General features: G+C 42.5%; 1 protein-coding gene across 9 annotated transcripts in view; it reads left to right on the top strand.

The window, feature by feature from the left end:
* The window catches only part of LOC138744724 (polyamine-modulated factor 1-binding protein 1), a 640882-nt gene that overhangs the window by 404319 nt on the left and 217917 nt on the right, over window positions 1-18646 (top strand). For all 9 annotated transcript variants that reach the window (XM_069901308.1, XM_069901306.1, XM_069901305.1 and 6 more), the window contains 2 exons: window positions 2867-2950; window positions 10644-10811. In XM_069901308.1, the coding sequence (XP_069757409.1) occupies window positions 2867-2950; window positions 10644-10811 (252 nt within the window). The remainder of the gene's footprint in view (window positions 1-2866; window positions 2951-10643; window positions 10812-18646) is intronic.

The following is an 18646-nucleotide window of genomic DNA, read 5'->3' as shown; positions in this document are numbered from 1 at the left end:
GTTGCTGCCCGCCGAACTGTGAGGCGCCAAGATGCACAGTTTGCGGCGATATCAGCCCACTGGCGGTGGTCAATGTGGCAGGCACCAAGAGCTTTCTTTAGGCAGTCCTTGTACCTTTTCTTTGGTGCACCTCTGTCACGGTGGCCAGTGGAGAGCTCGCCATATAACACGATCTTCTCTAAATACCTCCAGTCTTTCTGCCTCCACAAACATGTGGAACGAAGAATCCCGGAGGTTCATCATTCAAGATCCCTTTATTGTCGTGTAATAGTTCAGAATATTTATAGCTGTTCTCATCTAACAGGAAACTCTCCCATCTGAATATTTCCCCCTGAGGATCATTTGTGAAAGGATGACCCTCTCATCCAAGGAATTAGCATAGGGAAACTCTTCTGAATGTCTCCACTGCTATCATATACATTCTTAAATATGGCATTAAAACAGTACACATTCAGCACCTGTGAAAAAAATAAGTCAGTGTTTGAGGTAGAAGTCTGTTCATCAGAACTAGGAGAAAAAAATTCGGCACCAGAGAAGACAGAGGAAGAATGGATAAGACAAATGGAATATCTCTGAGAGGGTGAAGCCAGGATCCACATGGGAATGTTACTGAGGTCACCCAGTAGGTAATGAATGGGATAGTGAGAGGGAAAAAACAAACAAAAGAACACAAAAGTTGTGAAAGGCAGGGATGCATGACATGCCTGGCTGGCCCAGCTGTGATAATGCAGAAAGGAAAGCAGCCACAATGTGTCATAAACAAATTACTTAACAGCACAACTTACCAGCTCTGATATAGACAGAGAGTGAACTCCCTATAGTTGTAGAATTCAAAGTGTGGACAGATACAAAGTTCCCCTAAGAATGTAGTTTAGATTGGCCTCATTGTCCCCAGTGCAGGAGACCACAGACAGGTCAGAGTGTGAGGGGGATGGAGAATTGAAATGGCAGGCAACAGGAAGCTCTGAGTCAACCCTGCGGCCTGAATGCAGATACCCAGTCCAGCTATCACCCAATTTGTGTTTGGTTGATGTACTGACAATAACCACACCAGCAGTGTGAGTATAAGACAGCTTTAATAAACTAATATGTACACTAAGAGGTCTTGTCTCTCTGCAAGACAAACCTGGAAAGCTACACTGTAGCTCTGGACTGCTTTATAGACAAGGTCACCGGGATGACCCCTGGTGACCTAGTGCCGTAATTACATATCACCACAGGTTGCTCATGGAAACATAAAATTGGAACACATACATTCTGTTGAATTTTAACTCCTATTCCAAAACATTTATTGTTTCTATTAACTTGCACTGATGATCATTTGTAGCTTTTCAAATGGTATGTTTTAAAAATACTTTCCTCTTCTTAATGTTCAAAGTCAGTAATCTTTTCTTTGGCTTGGCTTCGCGGACGAAGATTTATGGAGGGGGTAAATGTCCACGTCAGCTGCAGGCTCGTTTGTGGCTGACAAGTCCGATGCGGGACAGGCAGACATGGTTGCAGCGGTTGCAGGGGAAAATTGGTGGGTTGGGGTTGGGTGTTGGGTTTTTCCTCCTTTGCCTTTTGTCAGTGAGGTGGGCTCTGCGGTCTTCTTCAAAGGAGATTGCTGCCCGCCGAACTGTGAGGCGCCAAGATGCACGGTTTGAGGCGATATCAGCCCACTGGCGGTGGTCAATGTGGCAGGCACCAAGAGATTTCTTTAGGCAGTCCTTGTACCTTTTCTTTGGTGCCCCTCTGTCACGGTGGCCAGTGGAGAGCTCGCCATATAACACGATCTTGGGAAGGCGATGGTCCTCCATTCTGGAGACGTGACCCACCCAGCGCAGCTGGATCTTCAGCCGCGTGGACTCGATGCAGTCGACCTCTGCCATCTCGAGTACTTCGACGTTAAGGATGAAAGCGCTCCAATTAATGTTGAGGATGGAGCGGAGACAACGCTGGTGGAAGCGTTCTAGGAGCCGTAGTGAAATCACATTGGTATACTGTGTACCACTATCCGCTCATATTGAATATACTAGCACTAACTAAAGCTTGCACAAAGCATCTGTGATACCTCAGAATGAAGTGAAACACAATAGTCTGAAAATGCTGTGATGGTAGTGAAAACACAGAAATGCTGGAGGAACTCAGCAGGTCTTGTAGCGTCCATAGGAGGTAAAGATATCTCTAAGAAGGGCCTGAAACGTCGGTTATATATTTTTACCTCGTATGGATGCTGTAAGACCTGCTGAGTTCCTCCAGCATTTCTGTGTTTTTTTTACTTAAAATAGAAATGACTTTGGAGTCTTTAATTAGTTTTAGATATTTCTGAGTTTAACTGTTTTTGACATCCAAATGTCTGGTTTGACTCCTGACATATAGTGAGCTGTCGTCACCTGTCAGTCAGTGCGGGAGCTGTTAAGTCCTATTACACAGACTCGACCTTTTCACAAAAGCTTCTACTCGTATGTCTTTTCTGCAGTTTGTGTCTAAGGTGAAGGAGGTAGGTGCTGCAAGAAGTATCCTTTGCTGCAACAGGTGTAATCTTGTGATTGGCCACTACCTGTGTGAGTTAATATGCGGGACTGCTGTGGGCAGAACAAGATTCAGATATTTCTACAGATGTCATTGCATTTTTCTGAAAGAGAAGCTCAGTAATGCTGAACCGATCTAAAATTTGTCAAAAAGATGAAACCAGAACTTTTTTTCTTACAAAGCATTACATGCAGAACATCATGCAAGACATAGAAAATGATCATTAATCAGTCTTCAATTCTGTGGCTTTCTCAATATTATTTGGGTGGCTTGTCACATTGGTTACATGCAAATTAAATTAGAGTAACTTCTTTTGCTATTGAATTAAATTATTTGAATTAATGCTTTGCAGATTTCAAGCAGGGAAGAGAAGCTGTCTATTTTGCAGAATAGCACAGAAAATTTGCAACATCAATATAACAACTGTTATTCCGAGGTGAGTGTTTTAATTGTTAATTCTATTTCATGGTTGCTAAGTTATTAAATTGATCCAAAGTCAATGTTGATTTATCCCCCAATATTGGAAGCCATTAATGACACTGTTTTTAAAACTAGCCCTCAAAAAATTAGTGTATAATAAATTATGTCCAAGCAATATGCTTTAGAAGTACTTCCCATTTGAATGGTGTGTTATGTTATTTATTTCTTACATAAGTGAAGGATCTCTCAACTAGTTAACCAATCATTGCTAAATAATAAGACTATCCTCTGATATGAATGCATATTCTTGATAAATTTGTTGGTTTGGACTACACATTTTTTCACTTCAGTTAGAAGAGTTGTATGGACCCATATCTGAAGAAGGCCACTGGTTTGCATTTTTAGATCCAGTTATAGTCAGGAAAAGCTAATTCCATTAAAAACTGTAAAGCATTCATATTTGCATATAGGAATTAAAAAATGCAAGAAACAATTGTCAAACTGCAGTACAAAATTACAATTGCACATTCAGCCATTTGGCATAATGTAGATAGATATTGTTCCAGGTCAGAGACACAGGCAGAATACAACTGATTGTTAAAAGCTACATTCTTAAGAATTGGGCATCTATCAATTACCTGGTATACAGGCATGATAATCAGAATGAAAAGTAGAAATTAAATTGAACAAGCTAAATTCAAAAAAAATGTGCATGTCATATGAGATGGTGTAGATGAGAATGATTCAAGATGTTGAAAGTCTTTGAACTTGAAAAATATCAATAAATGTTTGAATTTTGTTTTCCGTGGAACGGCAAGGTATCATGTAGGAACCTAATTTAAACCTGCCCTGTTCATCTCATATGGATTCATTTATATTTGGAGTTTTTATATCTGTTACCACAATGATAAATTATATTAAGATTGTAATATTCAAAGGTGGTTGTGATAGTACAGATCTATCACCAATGTACATAGTGTATATAGTTACTGTATCTAGACTGTGCTTACAGCGATTGGCTGAGAGCTAAGCCACACCTATTGTTTGGGCCTTAAAGGGTTGTGTCCCTAGCCAGGTCGGATCATTCCGGACTGGTCGGCCACCTGTGAAGAGCTCCGGTCTTTTGCTAATAAAAGCCTTGGTTTGGATCAACAAGTCTTTGGTTCTTTCGACGAGCTCTACAATTTTATTAGCAAAAAGAATTTTTTTTTGAAAGGGATGGAGCGTTTAACTCGGCCAGAAAAACTTGATATCGACCCACAGTCAGCTACAGCCTTCAAAGCCTTTAACTTCTGGCTGCTGAACTTTGAAAACTTCCTGAGATTCATTCAGGTAGAGGAGGATAACCAGCGTCTAACAGCATTGCTGTCTATGGTGTCCTTGAGAGTCTACGAAAACATCCAGGATGAGACCACTTACACCGCAGCCATAAAGGTACTGAAAGGACTGTATGATCAACCGGTGAACAGAGTTCATGCCCGGCTCATGCTTGCGTCGAGGAAGCAACAGCCCGGGGAGTCCAGCAGGGCATATTTACAAGTATTAAAGGCATTGGGCAAGGACTGTAACTGTGTGGACAAAACTGCTGCCGAGATCACTAGCGACCTCGTCCGGGATGCCTATGTGGCTGGGCTCCGATCGAACGAAGTGAGGCTGCGTTTGCTCGAACAAGGGGTAGAAAAACTAGAGGACGTGGCCCGGATTGCAATCACAATGGAGGATGCAGCCTTAAAGTCCACCGAGCTCTCTAGGGACTGGACCCCTCGTTCTGATGTGAGTAAAGTGCCCTTCTACCCTACCCCTGACGGCCTGTCGGCTGCTGCTACCCTGCCCCGTGCGAACCCGAAATGTTATTTCTGCGGGAGGAACAAGCACAGCAGATCCCAGTGCCCAGCAAGAAAAGCCAGGTGCCAGAAGTGCCTTAAAAACGGCCACTTTGCTGCAGTCTGTAGGTCTAAAATGGCCGCCAGCAAACACAGTGCCTCGTGTGAAGCTCAACCGCCACTATCCCATTCAAACTCTTCTTCCCCAGAGCTCTCGTCCAATGAGAGCGAGGGCTCCCCTGCACGGCAACGCCTGACGTCACGGAGACGCCGAACCCGGAAGGGGCAACCCACCGTCGCAACCATGGTGATGGCCTGCCTCTCGCCCGCCGCTGCTGCCGCCGCTGCCGCCGCCACAGTCACCCCCGGGGCCGACGCTACCGCCGCTGCCGCCGCCGCCACAGACACCCCCGGGGCCGACGCTACCGCCGCTGCTGCCGCCGCCACGGACACCCCCGGGGCCGACGCTACCGCTGCTGCCGCCGCCGCCACAGACACCCCCGGGGCCGACGCTACCGCCGCTGCTGCCGCCGCCACGGACACCCCCGGGGCCGACGCTACCGCCGCTGCTGCCGCCGCCACGGACACCTCCGGGGCCGACGCTACAGCCGCTGCTGCCGCCGCCACGGACACCCCCGGGGCCGACGCTACCGCCGCTGCTGCTGCCGCCACAGACACCCCCGGGGCCGACGCTACCGCCGCCGCAGCCACCCCCGCGGCCAACCAGGTGCTCACCCTAGCGTCCATCGCTGACGACCGCCAGGGCCCGACCACCGATCACGAGCAACTACAAACCCCACTACTTACCATTCACCCGCCACAACAGCACTTCCGGGAGGTTCTCCAACCTGCTCCTCGAGCGTTGACTACGTCATCCCGTTGCGTGACGTCATCCCGTTGCGTGACGTCATCGCGCAAAACTCGCCTGTCAACTGCTTCAATAACATTAAACCAGCAATGCTCTCATCCCCTCACCAGAGCAATGGAACTGATTAAAGTGCATGGACACTACACCAATTGCTTATTTGACTCTGGGTCAACTGACAGTTTTATCCAGCCAGATCTGGCCCTCCATTGGGGACTTGACATTATCCCCACTACCCAGAGGATCTCATTAGCGACGAGGTCGCACTCGACTGGGATAAAGGGGTATTGCATCGCCACGCTGGAAGTACAGGGCGTGACGGTCACCCACTTTAAATTATTCGTCCTTCCCCAATTGTGCGCCCCAGTGTTGCTGGGATTAGACTTCCAGTGTCAGTTCCAAACGGTGTCCCTACACTTTGGGGGACCCCACGCCCCCCTCTCGGTCTGCCATCGCCATCGCCCCACTCCCGAAGCACCCGAGCAACCCGCCCCCGTGCCCCGGGGCCAATCCTGCGGCCTTTCCACACTCCGGATTGCCCCGCCAGCACTCTTCGCAAACCTCACCCCTGGCTGGAAGCCTGTGGCCACCAAAAGTCGGCAATATAGTTACGAAAACAGGCAATTCATTAGGAGTGAGGTGCGTAGATTGCTGGATGAGGGCATCATCGAACCCAGTTCAAGCCCCTGGAGAGCCCAGGTGGTGGTTGTCAAGAATGGGGAAAAACTACGGATGGTGGTCGACTACAGCCAGACCATTAACCGCTTCACACTCCTGGATGCGTACCCCCTGCCACGCATCACGGATGTGGTGAACCAGATCGCCCAGTACCGCATTTTCTCCACTATTGACCTACGTTCGGCCTACCACCAGCTCCCGATCCGCTGCGAGGACCGACCATTCACGGCCTTTGAAGCGAATGGGCGGCTATATCAATTTCTCAGGGTACCATTCGGGGTCACAAATGGTGTCGCGGTCTTCCAGCGGGAAATGGACAGGATGGTGGACCAGAACGGGCTAACCGCTACCTTCCCGTATCTGGACAATATCACCATCTGCGGCCACGACATGCAGGACCATGACGCCAACCTAGACAAATTTCTTCAAACTGCCCGTCAGCTAAACCTGACTTACAATTTGGACAAGTGTGTTTTCCGGACCACACGACTCGCTATTCTAGGTTGTGTGGTGGAAAACGGGATAGTCATGCCAGATCCTGACCGCATGCGTCCCTTAATGGACTTACCCCCCCCACATACCCAGAAAGCTCTCAAACGCTGCCTGGGCCTTTTCTCTTATTACGCACAATGGGTTCCAAACTACGCCGACAAGGCACGTCCTCTTATCAAGACCACCTTTTTTCCCCTCTCGACCGAAGCCACAGCGGCTTTCGATCGAATCAAATCTGACATCGCTGCTGCGACGCTGCACGCGATCGATGAGTCTGTCCCGTTTCAAGTCGAGAGCGATGCATCCGACTTCGCCCTGGCAGCCACCTTGAACCAGGCCGGTCGGCCTGTAGCCTTCTTCTCCAGAACCCTCCAGGGTCCGGAGAGTAGACACTCCTCGATCGAGAAGGAGGCCCAGGCCATAGTTGAAGCGGTACGTCGTTGGAGACATTACCTCGCTGGGAGGCGCTTTACACTGTTGACTGATCAACGCGCGGTCTCCTTCATGTTCAGCAACACCCAGCGTGGTAAGATAAAAAACGACAAAATCGCCAGATGGAGAATCGAACTCTCCACCTTTAACTATGACATCCTGTACCGGCCTGGTAAGCTCAACGACCCGCCTGACGCGCTCTCCAGGGGGACGTGCGCCAGCATACAGATGGACAGACTACGGAAACTCCATGAGGCGCTCTGTCATCCAGGGGTCACTAGGTTTGCTCACTTTGTCAAGGCGCGCAACTTACCCTACACAATTGAGGAGATCCGCTCCATGACCCGAGCCTGTTCGGTGTGCGCCGAATGCAAGCCCCACTTCTTCCGTCCGGATAACTCCCACGTCATCAAAGCCACCCGCCCCTTCGAGCGTCTTAGCGTAGACTTTAAGGGACCCCTACCGTCGACCAACCGTAATACCTACATCCTTACGGCCATCGACGAATACTCCCGCTTCCCATTCGCTGTGGCCTGCCCAGACACCACTGCCACCTCAGTGATACAGGCCCTTCACAGTATTTTCACCATCTTCGGGTACCCCAATTCCATCCACAGTGATAGGGGGTCCTCATTCATGAGTTCAGAGCTGCAACAGTACCTTCTGGAGTGTGGCATTGCTTCAAGCAGGACCACGAGCTATAACCCACGCGGTAATGGCCAGGTCGAGAGGGAGAATGCCACCATATGGAGAGCGGTTACACTGGCTCTCCGGTCTAAAGGTCTCCCCACCTCTCACTGGCAGGAGGTTCTCACTAGTGCCTTACACTCCATCCGCTCCCTCCTATGTACTGCAACAAATGCCACCCCCCACGAAAGGATGTTCCTTTTCCCGAGGAAATCCGAATCGGGAACCACTGTACCGGCATGGCTCACCGTCCCTGGCCCCGTCCTTTTGCGACGCCACGTCCGGCACTCAAAGAATGACCCCTTGGTCGACCGAGTGACTCTACTCCACGCGAACCCACATTACGCATACGTGGAGTTCCCAGACGGGCGGGAGGACACTGTTTCGGTGCGGGACCTAGCTCAGGACGCGGTAGACCCAGCAAACCCCCCAACTCCTTATGCTCCAGGCCCCGTGCCGCAACAGAAGGACCAACAGCACCCCAATGACTCGGGCCACCCTGCTGACAAAACGACTGGGGAATTGAGCGACGGAGCAGTCGCACCCGATGAGCCCGCTGGTGACACCACTCCAGCGACCCCAATCCCGGCACCACGGCGGTCACGCCGGATGGTCAGACCCCCTGACCGCTACAGTCCTTGACCTACCCCTTTTCATTCTCTCCCTCGTTTTTGTTTTTTTTTTTTTTTTTTTTTTTCCCCGGGTCAATTCTCCAAGAAGGGGTGAATGTGATAGTACAGATCTATCACCAATGTACATAGTGTATATAGTTACTGTATCTAGACTGTGCTTACAGCGATTGGCTGAGAGCTAAGCCACACCTATTGTTTGGGCCTTAAAGGGTTGTGTCCCTAGCCAGGTCGGATCATTCCGGACTGGTCGGCCACCTGTGAAGAGCTCCGGTCTTTTGCTAATAAAAGCCTTGGTTTGGATCAACAAGTCTTTGGTTCTTTCGACGAGCTCTACAGTGGTAAAACTATTTTCTCAATAAATCTTTATCAAAATATTTCATGTTTAATGTACTCATACATCAAAATCAAATGAACACAATAAAACAATTTGTCAGATTTTTTATAATGTTAGCAATGGATTTAATGGAGAGTCCATTTGGTAATAATATCAGAATCAAGATTTATTGTCATGAACAAGTCATGACATTCGGTGGTTTGCAGCAGCATCATACAGCAAACATATATGTGACCATCATATGACGTAACTATAAAAATAAAATAAAATAACAATAATAGTGCATGAAAAGTATGACCGTGTCTTTGGTTCATTAATGATTCAGGAATCTGATGTAGTGGGGAAGAAGCTGTCTTTGTGCCACTGAGTGCTCATCTTTAGGATCCTGTACTTTTTCTCTCATGGTAGCAGAGTGAAGAGGGCATGGCCTGGGTGGTGGGGGTCTTTGAGGATAGAGGCTGCTTTTTTAAGACCCCGCCTCATGTCAATGTCCTCGATAGAGTGGTTTGGTGCCGACTTAACCCTCTGGAGTTTATTCTTGACCTAAGAGTTGGCGCCTCCATACAAGGCAGTGATGCAACCAGCCAGAATGTTCTCCATAGTACACCTGTCAATGTTTACCAGTGTCTTCGGTGACTTATTGAACCACCTCAGACACCTCACAAAGTATAGCAGTTGACGAGCCTTGGAGGCTCCAGGACAGATCCTCAGAGATGTTGACACCCAGGAATTTGAAGTTCTTGACCCTCTCCACTCCTGAGCCCTCGATGAGGACTGGGTCTTGTTCCCTGACTTCATCCTGGTCCACAATCATCTCCTTGGTTTTGTTGATGTTAAGCGCAAGGTTGTAGTCATTACATCATTTAACAAACTGATCTATCTCCCTCCTGGTTGCTTCCTCATTTTTTCAAACGAAGAACAATTTATCATTGCTGAAGAGGTAAAGGGATAGCACTTAATTTTTCATAATGATAGTGAGCTTATCAACTCAATTATTTACCAATATAAAAATGTTGCATCATTAAAGTTTCCTGCAATTTTGTGAGATGATGATGATGTCCCTTTAAATAGGTTATTGAGGGAACAGTTGGAATTACCACAGAAAGAGTTTCTCATCATAGTCTGAACTGAGGAGGTATTGGCGAAGGCATGTAGGTTTTACTAAATAACATTCTCTTTTATAGATTTGAAATTTTGAGCATTACAAAGATGTATTAAACATATTGCAGCTTACAAGCTATTTCAGTAGGATGCTTCGAAAAAAACTGGTTTGTTTCACTGATGTTAGACTGTAAGTTTATTTAGATTTGTCTAAACCTAATGAACTGGACTTCTTCAGTTCATTAACCCTGGAGAGACATAGCCGTTTCAGCAGTCACAACTAATAGAGAATAGTTTCAAGATATCAATGCCACCATGTAAAAAGTACTCCAATTGGAGTGTTCAGTTTTTTTTTTAAATGCAGACATACAGTATGGTAATAGGCCATTACAGCACATGAGCCTGTGCCCTCCCAAAAACAATTCACCTAAACCCCCCCCTTTTTTTTGAAGGGTAGGAGGATACTAAAGCATCCAGAGAAAACCCACACAAATAGGGGGAGAATGTACAAACTCCTTACAAACAGCGCCAGATTCAAGCCTGTTGCGCTAACCACTACACTAACCGTGCCACCCTAGTACCCATATCATATTTGCATCCACGTAATAATTAGAGCAAATGGTGTTATTTTTAATATTACCTATACAAAACATTTATTTTTTCAGCTTTTGTGCAAAGAAGATAATCTGGAAAAAATGAAGAAAGAGCTTGGAATTCTAAGCGAAGAATCAATCCAACATGCACTTCAACTCTCTAGCATTACTTTGGAGAAGCAGAAGCTGGACATAGACTTGAATGTCCTAAATGAGAAGCACAATGCATCTCAAAAAGAGGTATCACAAATATATTTATAATTGGAGAATATATATGGTACGATTATTGCTCCCACATTTCTAGGGAAGAGGTCAAGGCAAAAATAGTGGAAGAACCCAGCAAGTCAGACTCATGGAGTTCTGCCACACAACAGATTCTTATTTGGCGGCTGTAGAGGCAGCCGTTCTGCTTTTTCTGTACATGCTATGCAACAATGAGCAGGATTCTGTCCTTAGAGTTTCATCTGTATTCTTTTTACCTTTTCATAAGACTCTTGGGTTCTTTCTGTGGCTCTCAGCAGGGAACCAGATCAACCTCATATCAGGGACCACACTGCTCCCAGAAGTCAGTGATGGAGTTCGGGCTCAAGGGTCCCGAAGGTACACTTCAACTCCTTTGATGTTTTGGTTTCCTTGTTGCCACTTACTTCGTACGCAGTGAGAGTCCGCGGACTATACCGTTGTGATAGTCGTGCCACGCTGTCAAGTACACAACAGATCCACAAAGTACACAATACAGATTTACTAAGTCACACTGGTGGGAATGAGTGATATTAATGTCAGGTAGACAATGTTACCTTAGTCAATATTTAACCTCATTCAAAGAACACAGTTAAACAGCACAGTATTAAGGCATTCTCTGGCAACGTATCTCCGACAAATTGATAAGCACATCTCTTTGAATTCGTTTGAGGTACATTGTTACAAATCCTTGTCTAACACATGTCATTGTGTCCTTTCTTAAGAAATGTAAATGATTGACATCAATCAGCTATTCACATGTACTAGTTATATTGAAGAAATTTCATATCTTACATATAAATTAGTCAATGTCTAGAAGGATCACTTCTAATATACTTTGACGTCCATGTCCTGTATGCTTGAAACTTAGACTTTAATTATCACTTGTAAATGATCAGTCTAGCAGAAAAATCAAATTCCTTATTTCACAAAGGAAAAGCTTCTAGATTGAGGTAGAAACAGAACAACTCTGTTGGCGCCTTAGGGATGACGAGTTAACAAGTCATTTTGCAGCTGACGGTTGTAAGGCTGTCTTTTGCTCAGAAAACTATTTATCAATGTATACCGCTGTCTTGACAGTTTCGGCTCGCTTGTCAAAGCCATTACCGCTTCTGTAAGCCTGTTGAACAATGGCTTTGAATGATTAATTTAAACTATTTTTGAGTGATTCGTTTTAATGGTGATTTAGCTTGTCTGGAAAAAGCAGTGAGTTGCTCACTAAACCACACTGTTGTGTGGTTTTTCTCTAGCATTAGTTTTAAGGCTAGGGAATTCTGCATTTAATAAAGACAAAATCAATGGTATTTTTTCTTAATTTCCAGATAACTCAAAAATAGAATCTTCTATAGTAGAACCTCTGCATCTACCAGCAAGTTTACCGAAATTCCACACCATGCAATTTAAATTATATTCCCAAGACACAATGGGAATTATCTTAAAAATGTAATTCAGTATATTGCCATTCTCTGACAAGATAGTCAGCTGCACTGGCAACTGCTAGCCATTAAAGTGGAAGTGGGTTCCTGCATGCGGGTTTCTTGTATTTAAATTTATTTGACCTAACTCCTTTTTTATTGTTGCTAGGATTAGTATTAAAATAAATTTTCCTGAAAAAGTACAACATTTTGACATTTGGCATCTGGCTTACAATTGATAATTCCTGTTCTTTGCTGTTCTGTTGGGATCATGGAAGTAATATTTCTAGTAAAATCTGTATTCATTAAAAAGCTATGAGGAAATGATACCAAAGTGGAATTTTAGTGTCGGATTCAACAGCAAAGTGACGATCATTTGTCAGACACATGGAACTGCTGCTTTTCAACTATTTCTTTTTTTTTCAAACTTTATTTAAAGATAGAAAAAACATAACATACAGTCTAGTAATAATCAAAACTTGATTTTACAAAGATATATATATAAAAAACAAGAAAAAAACTAAAAAAACACCCAGAAAAATAAAATAATAAATACCCCAATCCCACCCTTCCACCCCTTTAACCATAAATATAAATTATATATAAAAAAATTATAAATGTTAAGAACAATTCAAAGTTTATCTAAATGCATATATTCCAAATACGGAGACCATTTGATAACAAAAAAAGGAATAATTATCATGTAAATTATAGGTAATTTTTTCCATAACAATAAAAGTTTTCAATTCATTATGCCAACGTAGTATATTAATCTCTGTATTGTCTTTCCAAGTACTCGCAATACATTTCCGCGCTACTGATAACACCAAATGTGCAAAAGCTATTTGAATTTTATCCAAACCCAATCCCCTCAACGAAATCAAGAAAATTGATTTTCCTCAAGAAAATTGTTGGGTCTAATGGTAATGTAAAGTTATACAATGTTTCCAAAACTAATTCCTTGCCAGAATGGTTGAACTTTAACACAAGTTCAAACAGCATGTAAAAAAGTTCCAATACATGAATCACATCTAAATCATGAGTCTGAATTACTAAACCCATATTTTTTCAGTTTCTCCAGAGTCAAATATAATTAATGTAAAAAATTATAATTAACCATTCCATATCCTACATTAGTCAATTTGATTACATAGTCCTGACACATATCCTCCCAATCTTCTTCAGGAAAAATAAACACTAAATCACTCTTCCATTTAAGTTTAGATTTTTCCCAATCCGGTTTATCCATATTATCTTGTAGCAAATTATACATAACTGAAATATAACCCTTCTTTGGTACAGAGGAAGTCAAAGACTCAAATCTCAACAAAGTAGGTAAATTCATCTCTCTACCATAATTATCCTTTATATCAAATCTCTCTCAATTGATTAAAAGAAAGAAATTGTCAAAACAATCCTGTATTGTCTTTATACCCTTAGAATCCCATCTCTTTAAATAATTATTAAACATTGAAAAAGAAATAAGGTGAGTATTATACAATGGAGTTAAAATTGATAATTTATCTCTTGATCCCAAAACCCTATTTTTTTAAATCCAGATCTTTAACAATATTATATTCCTGTAACAAATTCAAGTTCCCACAAAATATAAATTCATGTACCTCGACCTCAGCCATTTCCACCTTAGCCCAGCTAGGAGGTTGATCCAGATCCATCAACCTACTAATAAACTTCAACTGGGCCGCTTCATAATAATTTTGAAAATGTGGTAACTGAAGTCCACCTAACACATATTTCCATGTAAGTTTACACAATGCCACTCGAACTAATTTACCTTTGCATAAAAGCTCCCGCATTGCCTTATTTAAATCCTGAAAAAAACCCTTTGAAAGTAAACAAGCTATTGACTGAAATAAATGTTGAATTTGGGGAAAATATTCATTTTAATACAATTGACTATGCCAATCAAAGTTAATGGAAGATCTTTCCACTTAATCAAATCTGCTTTAATCCATTTTAATATAGGCACATAATTTAACTGATACAATGACTGATAATTAGCATCTACAAACACACCTAAATATTTAATTGCATTTGTCTACCTTAATTTTGTAATAATTTTAAATTCTGAATAATCTCCTATTCCAACTGGTAAAATTTCACTTTTATTCCAATTAACCTTTATCAATTATCCTGACAAATCTCCAAATTTCGACAAACACTCTTGTAATTGCTTCAACGACCGTTCCGCTTCCGTCAAATATAGCAATACTTCATCTGCAAATAAATTAATATTCTTCATTCATAACCTTCATCCCTCTAATTTCATCATTTTGTCTAATAGTCTGAGCTAATGGTTCAATAACCAACACAAATAAGGCTGGTGACAATGGACAGCTCTGCCGAGTTGAACAAGTCAACCTAAATGGTAAAGAAATCTGACCATCTGTCACCACCCTAACAATCGGGTTTGTCTATAAAGCTTTAACCCAACCAATAAAAAAAGGGCTGAATTTAAATTTTTCTAACACCTTTAATAAAAAATCCCACTCAACCCTATCAAAAGCCTTTACAGCATCTAGTGCAACCACCATAGGATGGTTAGGCTGCTTTTGGTATGCATCGCCCAAAGTAATTAATTGAAGAATATTATCTGATGCATTTCTGTTCTTAATAAAACCTGTTTGATCAGTATGTATCAATTTAAGTAAGTACGTAGCAAGTCTATTAGCTAATACTTTGCCTATAATATTATAATCTACATTTAATAAAGAAATAGGTCTATATGAAGACACTTCTAATGGATCTCTATCTTTTTTTTGGAATAACATTTATTAAAGCATTTGAACAAGATTCCAGAAACTTCTGTTCTTCAGTAACTTGTTTTAACACATCTCCAAATACATTAGATAAATCATCATTAAAAAAATTATAAAATTCCACAGGAAATACATCATCCCCTGGGGACTTTCCATTTGGCATTTCCTGTATAGCTTCCTTGATTTCAAAATCTGTAGATGGAGATTCCAATTCCTGAATATCTTTCTCATCTAATACCTTAATTTAGATAAATAAGATGCAATAGAACCATTATCCTGCTTCCCCTCAGAAGTATATAATTTTTGATAGAATGAATAACACTGATCATTAATTTCCTGAGGCTTATAGGTAATTATTGAATTCTTTTTAACGGCATTAATAGTCCGAGATGCCTGTTCAGCTTTCAATTGCCAAGTAAGTACCTTGTGAGCTCTTTCTCCCAACTCATAATAACGTTGTTTAGATCGATTAATTAAACGCTCAAACTGATAAGTTTGTAAAGTATTATAGCGTAATTTCAATTTCGCTAATGCAGCTTTTTTGTCTTCAGTCACATCCTTCTGAAAATCTTTCTCTAATTCAGCCATCTGATTTTCAAACATTAAACTTTCTGCCATATATTGTTTCTTAACTTTCGTAGAATAACTAATAACCTGTCCCCTCAAATAAGCTTTTAACACGACCCATACTACAAAATGACTATCCACAGAATTAATTTTCTCAGTCAAAAATAAAGAGATATGCTCTTTAACAAAAGTAACAAACTTTTTTTCAGTAACATTGCATTAAACCTCCATCTATACGACGAACATACCACTTCTGAACTTCCTCAGGAAAAAAGTAATAATGAATGGTCTGATAGAACTCCACTTTTATATTCAGCTTGCAGTCCTCTACCCTGTAGGTGTACTGATACCAAAAAAAATCAATCCTAGAAAACGAATCATGTCATGATGAATAAAAAGAAAAATCTTTCTCTGTAGGATTAACCTTTCTCCAAATATCTACCAGATTTAAATCTTTCATCAATGCATTGATTTGTATTGCCGTCTTTGATTTCCTTATACTCTTCGGATTTCTGTCCAATAAAGGTTCCAAAACACAATTAAAATCTCCCCCAACCAAATATTTTCATTAGCTTGAGTTAACAATAAAAAAGCTTCTGAAATAAACTGCTTATCATCTATATTAGGCATATAAAGATTAAGTAAAGTCCAAGATTCAGCAAAGATTTTACAGTTCACCCATAAAACCCTACCTACATTTCCCTCTGAAGATTCCAATTCAAATGGTAAATTTTTATGAATCAAAATCGCCACCCCTCTTGCCTTAGAATTAAAATAAGAAGAAAACACATGTCCAATCCAATCTCTTTTCAATTTCAAATGTTCCTTTTCGGTCAAATGTGTTTCTTGTAAAAAGGCAATATCAATTTTCTTTTTTTTATATAAGCCAATACCCTCTTTCGCTTAATTGGATTTTTTAATCCCTGAACATTAAAAGTTGCAAAATTCAATGTAGACATTTTTACTAACTACTAATATATTTACACTCTATAAAATAATGCTCCTCTTTATAATTCTTCAAAAGCAAAAAAAAAACCCTCAATAAACAATTTTTTTTTAAAACCCCAAAAAGGTTTTAAAAACACCCAAAGGTAAGTTACACCCTAAAAATCTGGGTGTGGTAAATGACAGTCAAAGCTTTCAGTGTCATCCACCACCCCCAGCCAGATAAATATTCATTATGTAATTAAGAACAATCAAATATGGTAAATATATTCAACCCAATGACTCCAAGCCCAATGATTGTTCCGGATCTTCAATATCAAGAAGACTTTGTGTCAGCTCTTCTTTCTTTCCATTCTTACCATTCTTTCCATACCCATTCCCATTTCCATTTCAGTTTACCCTCCTCTTAGGAGACGATGGTGAAGACCGCCCATTTCTTCACAATTCTGGCAATGGATTAGCAAAAACCAAGGCATCGTGATCATTCTCAAAAAATTAAGATTGTAAGTTTCAAAGCAAACTTATAGCCCTTTCACCATAAGACATCTTTAGCCGAATTAAATTCCCGTCGTCTTCTAATAACCTCTTATCTCAAATCGCCATAAAGAAGCACTCTGTTATTTTGAACCATCAACTGGGATTGACTCTGCTGCGCTTTCTGTACCGCCATTCGTAAAATCATTTCTCTATCTTGATATTTCAAACAGCGAATCAAGACTGCCCTCGGTGTTTGTCCTGGAAGTGGTTTTTTTCTTCAATGCTCTATGGGCCGATCTAGTTCCAAACATTCAGGAAGAAGCTCTTTACCCAGTAGCTCTGGGATCCAATGCTTAAAAAATTTATTGGATCAGAACCTTCAATGTCCTCTGGAAGACCAACTATTTCCACATTATTTCTCCGGCTTTGATTTTCCAATGAATCAATCTTCTTCAATAAATCCCTTTTTTGAATCCCCCAATCTATAAAAGTACCTTCCACTTTTTCCATTTTTTCTCTATTGCATTCCACCTGACTTTGACATTCAAAAAAGGCTGTTCCAATTTTTAAAAATTATCTTGTACAATATCAACAGATTTTCTACATCTATTAATATCACTCTTAACCACAGTCATTTCTTGTTTCATAGTTGACATTTCACTGGTTAACCGTTTTGAGTTCTGTGTGCCCGATGGAGATGTGGGGGGGCTGGTAGTCATGGTCATGGTGGGGAGCTGGCTGATGGAGGACCTCAGTTTTCTTCAGGCTGACTTCCAGGCCAAACATTTTGGCAGTTTCCACAAAACAGGACGTCATGCGCTGGAGAGCTGGCTCTGAATGGGCAACTAAAGCGGCATCGTCTGCAAAGAGTAGTTCACGGACAAGTTGCTCTGTGTCTTGGTGTGAGCTTTCAGGCGCCTCAGACTGAAGAGACTGCCATCCGTGCGGTACCGGATGTAAACAAATGGCTGCACCATTTCATCTGATGCAAGGATCGACAACGAGATAGACAACAGACTCGCCAAGGCAAATAGTGCCTTTGGAAGACTACACAAAAGAGTCTGGAAAAACAACCACCTGAAGAAACACACAAAGATCAGCGTGTACAGAGCCGTTGTCATACCCACGCTCCTGTTCAGCTCCAAATCATGGGTCCTCTACCGGCATCACCTACGGCTCCTAGAACGCTTCCATCAGCGTTGTCTCCACTCCATCCTCACCATTCATTGGAGTGACTTCATCACCAACATCAAAGTACTCGAGCTGGCAGAGTCCGCAAGCATCAAATCCACGCTGCTGAAGACCCAACTGCGCTGGGTGGGTCACGTCTCCAGAATGGAGGACCATCGCCTTCCCAAGATCGTGTTATATGGCGAGCTCTCCACTGGCCACCGAGACAGAGGTGCACCAAAGAAGAGATACAAGGACTGCTTAAAGAAATCTCTTGGTGGCTGCCACATTGACCACCGCCAGTGGGCTGATATCGTGCATCTTGGCGTCTCACAGTTTAGCGGGCAGCAACCTCCTTTGAAGAAGACCGCAGAGCCCACCTCACTGACAAAAGACAAAGGAGGAAAAACCCAACACCCAACCCCAACCAACCAATTTTCCCTTGCAACCGCTGCAACCGTGCCTGCCTGTCCCGCATCGG

This window comes from Narcine bancroftii, chromosome 10, assembly GCF_036971445.1.
Source record: "Narcine bancroftii isolate sNarBan1 chromosome 10, sNarBan1.hap1, whole genome shotgun sequence".
Classification (NCBI taxonomy): Eukaryota; Metazoa; Chordata; class Chondrichthyes; order Torpediniformes; family Narcinidae; genus Narcine; species Narcine bancroftii.
The sequence above is the reverse complement of the archived record's forward strand: the minus strand, read 5'-3'. Positions and strand labels throughout refer to the sequence as shown.